The sequence below is a fragment of the Chinchilla lanigera genome, unplaced genomic scaffold, assembly GCF_000276665.1.
Source record: "Chinchilla lanigera isolate Chin_1 unplaced genomic scaffold, ChiLan1.0 scaffold00030, whole genome shotgun sequence".
Taxonomy (NCBI): domain Eukaryota; kingdom Metazoa; phylum Chordata; class Mammalia; order Rodentia; family Chinchillidae; genus Chinchilla; species Chinchilla lanigera.
Window position 1 is genome coordinate 3,153,136 of NW_004955431.1, and position 10,283 is coordinate 3,163,418.

At 36.3% G+C, this 10,283-nt stretch overlaps 1 protein-coding gene across 1 annotated transcript in view; it reads right to left on the reverse strand.

The window, feature by feature from the left end:
• Kpna3 (karyopherin alpha 3 (importin alpha 4)) overlaps window positions 1–10,283 on the reverse strand; it is a gene marked incomplete at its 5' end in the record, with an annotated part of 28,899 nt that overhangs the window by 5,457 nt on the left and 13,159 nt on the right. The window contains 5 exon segments of the mRNA XM_005387599.2: window positions 2,461–2,589; window positions 3,450–3,581; window positions 7,919–7,963; window positions 9,404–9,573; window positions 9,933–10,019. Coding sequence (XP_005387656.2) covers window positions 2,461–2,589; window positions 3,450–3,581; window positions 7,919–7,963; window positions 9,404–9,573; window positions 9,933–10,019 — 563 coding nt within the window.

Genomic DNA, 10,283 nt, shown 5'->3' on the forward strand with positions numbered 1-10,283 from the left:
TTTTTTGGTTTTTCTCCGGTACCGGGAACTGAACTCACGACCTTGCGCTTGCCAGGCAGGCGCTTTGCCGCTGAGCTAAATCCCCAGCCCCTCACCTGAGTTATGTTAAGATCTCCCATTTAAAATAAATTATACAGAAACTTCCATCCGTAATACTTGTGTCCCATCAGCCAGGCGTTTACACATTCAACAACACACAAGCCTACTGCAAGCTACATATTATTCTACGCCAATGATGGTGAAGCTTTTAGAGCTTTCAATGATATATACAGCTTGCTGTGGTGCGTGCCATAGGTTCACCACCACTATTCTAGGCAATGGTGATATGCCAATGAACAAAACAGACCAAAACCTTCATTCATGCAGCTTACATTTCTGTCCATTAGTTCTCTCTAAAAGGTAAACGTAAGACTGAATTTTGGAGTATGTTGTTAAAATTACCATGGGTAATGAGGATGGACTGTTTTATTTTAAAAACAGCTATTCCTAAGACATAATCATTAAGTACTCCACAGAAATTAAGCATCTAACTAGTTTAGGAATGGGTCTACATAATGAATTCGGTAGTAATGTAACATTAAAGGATTTACAAGCCACAAACAGGCTTACTGTAATATTACTGTCAAATGTGTATCTTCTCTGTCCTGCACAACTGAAAGAGTTAACTGTAAATTTATTCTGTCATCTAACTGTGGTAAGATTTTTTTTTTTTGGTTTTTCTCCAGTACCAGGAACCGAACTCACGACCTTGCGCTTGCCAGGCAGGCGCTTTGCCGCTGAGCTAAATCCCCAGCCCCAACCGTGGTAAGATGTTAACAATGGGTGAAGGTATATTTAAAGTATATCAGCGTTCCTCTCCCCTCACTTCCTCCCTTCCCCTTTGTTCGGTTTTGGGGACTGAATCCAAGGCCTTCACATTGAGCTCTAGCCGCCCATTTTTTATTTTGAGACAGGATCTCATTAAGTTGCTACGTTGCTCAGGGTGGGCTTGCGCTTGCAATCCTCCTGACTAGCTTCCTGGAGTGCTGGAATTACAGGTGTGCACTACCACATCTGGCTACTTTTCTTGTAAAGTTTGCAGGTTTGAATATTTTTAAATTAAAATGCTGAAGGGAAGAAATCAAGTTGGTAAATTCTACCTGCAGGATGTCCTAATAGTCTCAAGATGTAAGTAACACAAATTCTCAAGGTGAAAAACTTTTCAAGCAACTATCTGCTTGTTGACTCTGAGTATATAACTGTATGAACCTTTTCCTTCCCACATGATGCCTTCACTGAAGAGCATAGAGCATCACAGGCCAGAACATCTTTATATACTCCTCTGTCTAGCCTTTGTATTTTTGTTTTTCCCAATTATGGAATATACTCAGCCATAAAATCACTAATAGTAAAATTTCTTCATTAAAAATAGCTGGCCCAGAGTCTGAGAGTCTCTGGCTTCTCTGTATTCACTGGAACAGGTTTATCCATAAAATATAAGTTTTGACAATACACTTTTCTATAAGAATCCAAATCAAATTATAGTCAAGCAATTACATAAACATTTATAACATAGAAGAAATGATCAATTCTTCTGGGTTTGAAGGAAGGCAGCATTTTAGGCAGATAAAACTGCATTAGAAACATAAACCACAATGAGATACCACTTCATACCTACTATGATGCCTATAAGAATTTTTTTAAAATAGAAAGTAAATGCTGATAAAATATGGGGAAATTGAAAATCTAAAATATTGCTTATGGGAATCTAAAATGGTACAACCATTCTGGAAAACATTTTGCTGGTTCCTCAAAAAGCTACCACAGGATTACCATGACCCAGGAATTCCTAGCTTTCTACTCAAAGGAAATGAAAGCAAAGATTTATACAGCTATTTATATGGTATTGGGCCATAAGAAATGAAATTCTGATGAATACTACTAAATAGATAAGCCTTGAAAACTTGTTATGTGAAATACACCAGATACAAAAAGATTTAAGTACTTAATTACAGACTGCACAACTATAATAAACTTGTGTTGTAAACTTGAAATCTTATAAAGAGGAACTTTTTATAATTCTGGAATTTGGTACTTCATTTTATAATCCACTCTGTTTCAGTAGCAGGTTAAGTTATGATCTGTTTGCTTAAAAAGATACTAGTCACTCAAGTGGGAGGCTTAAATGTACTTTCATTAGTGGCTACTAATTTAGTAACTGTTGATACTGTTTGATCTATAAAAATGTATTTCATCTAAAAATATATTCTGAAACCCTGTGATGAGATTAGTACTTACAGGAAGCAATTAAAAGTTAAAACAGAAAGTACAGATTACCTTAAAACAATTCTCATCTTAACTACAATGTTTTTGAAGAAAAAACACACTAAAACATGCAGCAAGAGAAACAGCAGGAAAGCTAAACATGAGATATTTGAAGAGAAAGCAATATAATGGGTGAGGGTATCACACGTTGCTTACCTTGTTTATCTTCTCTTTTGGGTGCGATAAAAGATTTGGGAAGTGTGACAGGACGTCACAGTTGAGAACAACCTGGGTCTGCTCATCAGTGCCCGTCACGATGTTCCCAACTGCTCTGAGTGCTGCGGTCTGGCACAGGGATTAAAAACAGTATTTTAAAAGTTGTTTGTTGGCCATGAAATTGAGTCTCTATTTTTCATAATCCTGAGAAAGTGTAAAAATGTAAGGACCAACTGGTTAATATTTATTTTATCCTTGCACAAAGCAGTAACTGGAATGAGCAATTCTGAAGTTTAAGCAATAGTCTATGAAGAAATGGAACTTAATGGAAAAACTGTCTAGAAAACTGTTAAAAAAGAAAATTCAGTTTAAAAATACCTGTTCATATCCATTACTAATGAGCACTCATTTCCACCTAAAAAGTAACTTTGGCAGAAGTGTGATGAGCAGACCTAACAGCCATCTACCCTTAATCGGAATTGGAGAAAGAGAGGATGTATACTTAGGGAGCTATTATAATTACTGGGAGAAAGAAAATAAGTCTTAAACTAAATCAGTGGCTCTAGATAGACAAGGACAGATTTGAGAGCTATATGAAAAGATTTGGTAAAAGAATGTAAAATGAAAGGAATCAAAGAAGCTAGCCTAGAATATGCTGTCCACTGAAAGGTGGTACCAGAGGAGAAGTAAGTTTTGCAGAAGAAGATCATTTTATTTCTATCTGGTTGAAAAAACAACGGAATACTTGAAGGAGTTCTTAGTATGTTTAAGGGGTCAAGGACAACTGGTTATATGATTCTGAAACTTAGCAATGATTCTATGCATGGAAAGCATTTGTAAATCAACAAAATTACACTTAGGAGACTAACAAAGCAAGCTTGTGCATCAGTGCTAATTGACTTAATTGAAGCCTGGCTGTAACTGTGTATGTGTAAGCTCACTGGTTATAGCAAACAATTCTATTTAAGAAAAAATTTAAAGCTACTTACTTGAACTTTCACTTCCTGGTGGCTCAGAAGGGGCACCAGAAATGGCACAACCCCTGAATCAATAACCATTTGTATCTGTTCGTTCCCTCCATCTGTCAAGTATGACAGAGCCCAAACAGTGTCTACAAGAATCTACAGAAAGTAAAAAAAAAAGAATAACTCACTGGTGTACTTATTTAAATGCTTAAAATACATATGTCAGGGGTGGTAACACAAAAAGGAACCAAATTTTGTTTTAGCTTGGCACCAAAGGTATCTATTTACATGCCGAACCCAGTGAAGTGGCAGTTATCTTACTTTTTTCACATATCAGACTAGCAGAAATTTAAAATGTAACACTCTTAAGAGAGTTAGGCAGAGTGTCATTTTTATACACTTTTTGCTGCTAAGCAGGCAAAGTGGCACAACTCCTAAATTAGGGAATTTGGTGGTACGTAAAAAATTATAAAAGCATTTGCCCTCTGATCTAACAATCTTGCTTTCAGAAATTTCCCATGAAAATATACCTCCAATAGAATGGAAATGCACAACCATGTATACACAAAACAAAGACTCCTGTAGCATGGAATTCTGCTTTGCCCTGTGACGTTTTATGAGACTACTAAATGAAATATAACTCTGTTTTCATTAAATAGCCCCTTCTATTAACAGAAAACCTTTTCTCCTTAAGTAATACACAGAGGTTTCAATAATGATAGTCAAAGTTTCTAGCTGAAATCATTAATAGTTTTTGGTGAGATCTCCATGACAGTATCTCAGGCTGGTGGAAGAAGTTAAGCTACAGCAGGACTTGGACCCCTGCAACAGCAACTGCACACTCTTGTAGTCTTTAATTTTGTTTGTAATGTATTGGGTCTTCATAAAAAATGTTTTTAAAAAAACTTTTTCAAACTTTAAATTCACAGCACAAGACTATTGGGCCATTCTAGTTTCTTCTGTTTTGAGCTACAATCCTCTTGAAAACTTCTACCATTCGAGAAACTGGAAAATCTCTAGCAGTGAAATCTTATGATTAAGGATAGCTCAGCTAAAGGGCCTGCCTGAATTACAAAGTGATACCCTGCCTCAAAACAACAATGATAGGACTCACTCTTGATCAACTCCTGTGAGGCAGGCTAAGCCTAATAACTTCTCTGTAGACCTGACACATTGGGCTACACCAGATTATTTATGTCAATAATTTAATTTATATAGAAAACACTTCTTTTGGACTCCTGCACTGTAGGCCCTGCTGTACTAGTCTGAACTCTGGGAAGGGCTGGAGACTCTAAGCCATGCTGCTGATGCCCAACAAAACCCCTGGACACAGGACCAGGATCACGCTGGTCGGCAGTGCTTCATACTGCTGCTGTACACCAGTGCTGAGAGAATGGAATGTTGTCTACATGACTTCACTGGGAGAGAAATGGAAGCTGGTACCTAGTTTTTCCTGAAATTCACTCATTCTGCTGTTTGTATTTGTTGATTTTAATTTGTGTCTTTTTGCTGTAATAAACTCTAAATGTAACCGCTTTTCTGGTTTTTGTGAGTCCTTCTAGTGAATCATCAAACCTACAAGTGGACTTGGGGATCCCTAACAGACTTATCACCAATAACCAAGTCTTACCAAACACGTAATTTGCCACAACTGGTTAATTTCATTTGTCAGCAGCAAAATAATCTCAATTTATATCAGATGTTGGATGACACTGAAAATTGTGTCATCTCAGGCCATGAATGAACAAAAAGTCAAAAGAGCAAGAATATCAGATACTCCCAAATTACTATGATCACAAATTAACAAAGGTAAAGGAACCTGAATCAGTCAGGTTTCCTCTCTAGGCCTCAGGGTCAATAAGTAGTTTTGCTTTAATGCTACACATGCACACTGAAATCCAAAACCCACTAAATGTCTCCAGACCCCAACCCAGCCTTTTCTCCAACATTCTCAGCAGTCATCACCTCACGAATTCCTAACTCATCCCACTGCTGCTGTACACCTCTCCCTGCTGCTGTTCATGTTTTCTGTTGCATCTTACCATAAAGCCCAAGCTAGAAAGCTTGCTATTATTCCCTTTTTCCTTCACCATCCATATCAAATTTAGCAAATTTATCATCTAAGCATTTCTCAGGTCTCTCTTGCCCTCCCTACTGCTGATACCTCAGCTCTGTCACTGGCCCTAGCTTTTTCTTCTCCTTACCACAAAATTACTACCTATCTGCCTCACCAACTCTAATCTCCCCTAAAATCTATTCTATCCTTAAGTAGTATGAGTTATCAATTCAAAATACAAATGTGAGCCTTTATTCTTTAGTTCTCTATGAGGTACAGAAAAAAATATGTAACTCCAGGTGGTACCAAAGAAACTGTATGATCTAGAACCTGATAACTTTCTGCCTTATATTTTCGCCTCTATGTTTCATCATTTATGTTTCTATCACTCTACTTTTATAAACTCTTTTGCTCATTCTTCTTCCTGGTTTCCACTGCTCAACTGCAAGGAATTCCTGAGAGTTCTATTTTTAGCCCTTTCTGAAGTACAGCACACCTATATCTCATCCAATGCCATATTTTAATCAGTCCCTTAGATTCTGATAAATCCTACATCTGTATTGTCTTTTGCTTCCTGGAAATACTGTCATAGAGAAGCAAGAAGTTCCAAGTTATACTCTCTCTCATAACATGGTTTTTTTTTTTTTTTTGGTCTTTTTGAGACAGGGTTTCACAGTGCAGTTCAAGCTGGCCTTGGATTTGCAGTAATCCTCCTGCCTCAGCCTCCCAAGTGCTGGTATTACAGATGTGCACCCCCCACACCCAGCCTAACACTCCCATTAACTGTGGTTTTAGATAACTATACTTGTGTGTATACCTGTATGCTGCTCTACAAAAACTATTCAATCACTCCACATTCATTATAATATAAAGCCAGAATTCTTTTGTATTAATTAAGTTTATTGGTATATTTTAGATATACATAATAATCACATTAATCATAGGGAATTTATACCTGTACATGATATATGATTCTTTTTTTCCCATTCCCCTACCCTCCTTTTAACCCCTCTTCCCCTCCTAAAGCCAAAATTCTTTAACACAGGATTCAAAGTTCTGCAAATTAATTCTGTATCAAATATATTGAGTTATTATCTATTTACATCGTATTTTCTAAAACGGCCATGGTCTTTACCATCTTTTTTTTTTTTTGGTACCGGGAATCGAACTCATGACCTCACACTTGCCAGGCAAGCACTCATGCTGCTGAGCTATATCCCTGGCCCCTTATCATCTTTCTTTGAGGTCCTAAAATTATTTTCTCAACTTGACAAAATTCTACTCATGCCAGCTGCGTGACTTTAGACAAATTATTTAACTACCTCAGTCCTTTTTAAAAAATCCACATTAGCAAATAATGGTAAAAGAGAAAATGACAGCACGAATCTCATGGGATTTTTGTTAAGAATTAAGAGAGTTAACACATGCAAAGTGCTTAAAACAGTGCCTGGTACATTTCTGAACTCAATAAACACTCTACATACTTTGACATCTCTGTCACCAGCTCCTTCTTCAAATGCTCATCTCAAATGGGACTTCCTCAGTGAAGCTTTCTGGTTTACCAGAAAAAATTATCTTTGCTTTTATCATCTAGCACTATGGTCATTTCTGTTACACTTTTTTTGGTCTGCTTTTGCATCATGTGTTGTATTTATGTAATCATGGTCTGAAAGAGCACAAGGTCTTGGTTTCAATTCACAGCTACGGCTCTTATTTACTGTATACTTTACTGCTTTTATAAAGTGTTATCACTTTATAAATATTAACCTTTAAAAACACTATAAACTAGGCATGGTGGAACATTCCTGTAATCCTAACATGAGGATGAGGCAGGAGGACCACCATACATCTGAGGCCAGCCTAGGCTACATAGTGAGTTCAAGGCTAGACTGTATTACATAGCAAGACCTTGCCTCAAAAAACAATCCAAAAAAATGAAACATTGTAGCATGCTCCCCTTTATGTGTGAGGGAGATATTCTGAGACCCCAAGTAGGAACTGAGGACAGTACTAAACCCTCTATATACTATGTTTTTCCCTGCCTACACATACATACCTGTGATAATTTAATTCATATTTAAGCACAATAACAGAACAATAATGACAATAAACGACAATAAAAATTATTTTAAAACTTATGAATCATTTCTGCGATTTTCTGATTAGTATGTTTTGACTACAGGTAAATGAAACTGTAAAAAGTAAAAATGTGGACAAGCGGGAACTGCTACATAAAAATTAACTATATTATGTGATAGTATCTCTAAACTTAGCATTTTTGCCGGTTTAAGTTATCATCTTATTTGATCTTAACTCCATTTCCAAAAACTATTTATACATTGTAGAAGCTTGACAAGTAGGTAAAACAGTCTGACAATTTAAAAACCGTTCCAGTCCCATCAAGAGCAAATCACATGTTAACTTCTGCTGTACTTACATTTATGTCCGTATGGTATATGAGGATACATAAAGCTGGCAAAATCTGAGGAAAGAAAATAAGCAATGAGTAACACTGGAGTTATGGACATGTCTTAGTAAAAATAACTCTGACAAAAAAGTAATAAATGTTTGTAGGGCAAGAAAAACAATTTGAAATTTGTTTGAATATCTATTAGGAAAATAAAAATCTGATAAATTCAAGCTGAAAAACTCAAAGCATATTTTCAAATGTCCAATTTAAAACATCCAAATACATCTGACGGAGATTAATGTACCTTAAAGGGGAAAAAAATGTTAACCTTAAGACATAAAATGTTAAGTAAAAAGAATGGCAATTCAAATATGTAACTATAACTCTATAAGAAACATTACTCTTAAAAATTCACATCATTGTCTCACCTGATTAAAGTAGAAATAAAATTTTTATTTAATAAGCTACTTGGGCAATATTAAAGTTCTGACCTCAGCTTTACTTAAGAAAATTACAAAATATAATGGTTGGTTTGTTGAATTCCGGCCTTACAGATCTCTTTTTAAAATTTGGAAGACTGTAAATGGCTCCTAGGGTATCACACTAAGTACCTTGCATATGCGTAACAACAAAAGGAAGCAGATGCTGGCTGAACATGTGTATTATAGAGACACAATCAACAATTCTCTACACAGTCAAGTGAATAAAGGCTTCCAAGGACCAGCCCCCCACCTCCTTGGGGATTAAATCCAGGGCTAGGCAAGAACTCTGTCACTGAGCTGTATTCCCATACCTTGTAGAAGTTTTATAAACTCAAAATACTCAGATCCATTTACACATTAGCTGTAAACAGAAAAACTTTTACTCTTTTTTATTAGTAGATTTAACATGAAGTATGTCACACTTTCAAGAACATTAATTTTGTCAGAAATCAATTGGACTTAATGTAAATTCACTCAAGAACATTTTCATATGCATACACTAATTTTACTTGTAGCAACCCTACCCTTTAGTATTACATCAACAGTGCAATGCTGTAATAAAACTTTGAAATTTTTTTCTTCCTCTTTCTTGTATTTCTTTTCTTTTTTTAAGTCAGGGTCTTGCTCTGTAATTCAGGCTGGCCTTAAACTCACTACGTAGCCCCAGGCTGGCCTTGAACTTGCAGCAATCCTCTTGCCTCAGCCTCCTGTGTGATGGGGTTATAGGCATGCACTATCATGCCTGGCCTGTATTTTTTTCTGTTGTATTTTTTCTATTTTAATTTTCTAAGTTTTCTTCTTATAAAAGTCACTTAAAAAATAAACATTAAGATGAACAAGATTTGTTCCCATATTACCAAGACACTCAACTTTTATTTCACAGGAGTGTAACTGAATATGTTATGTTATTTAACGAGTCTCATACCTGCAATGAAATCAGCATATGCATTATTTCATTCCCTGTGTATGAATACCTAAAGCATAAACATAGGGAAAATATACCATCTGGCCTTTGCAATTCTTCATTTACCTCCTGAACTGTCTCCATAGGCGGTGGGGGGTCCTTATTCCTGCAGAGATTTACAATGACCCATGTGACGTTCCGAAGGAAGGTGATGGGAATGGAGGGATTGATGAAGGACAGAAGAGGTTTGACAACTCCCAGTGATATGACATAATCTCTACATTGAGGACCATCACCTACAGAAATGAAAATTGTATTTAAAAAAAAATTACATTCAGGATGAGAAAGTTTGAAATGTATGCAATGGCTCATGTTGGGACACTGATGTTCTATGTTTCCTCAACACTACTCAAAGACATCCAGTGTTGCTTCTCCAGATTTTAATTTGAGGAACACAAATTTAAACTACCACTCCTGATACCAATTGTATATCCTTTCACACTGATGAGATACCACCTTAAGTTAGTATTTATAAGAATACAGTCAACCCACATTAAATTCAGAGGAAACATAGTATGCAATGGCTATGCCAATGTAGAAAAAAATGTTTAATTAAGGTTCTTAATTGGTCTTTGTAAATCTAACTGCAACTTACCTATAATGTTTCCCAAAGCCCATACCGCTTGTTCACAAACATTCTGATGTGGTGAATGCAGAAGTCTCAGAAAAAGAGGTACTGCATCTGTAATAAAGAGAAGCTCATATTTTATACTAGCAAAGTGCTAAAAAGTTCATAGATTTACAGAGTTCAGCCTAGTAAGTTGATTACAGAGTCTGGCACACTCTGTTACCCCATCACAGTTTACTACATGAATAAATATGTCAAGGGTCATCTTTACCCTAACAATAACTAACAGTATTTCCCCCCATAGTATGAGAATCTAAAAGCTTCAGGGGCTGGGGATTTAGCTCAGTAGCACAGCGCCTGCCTGACAAGCTCAAGGTC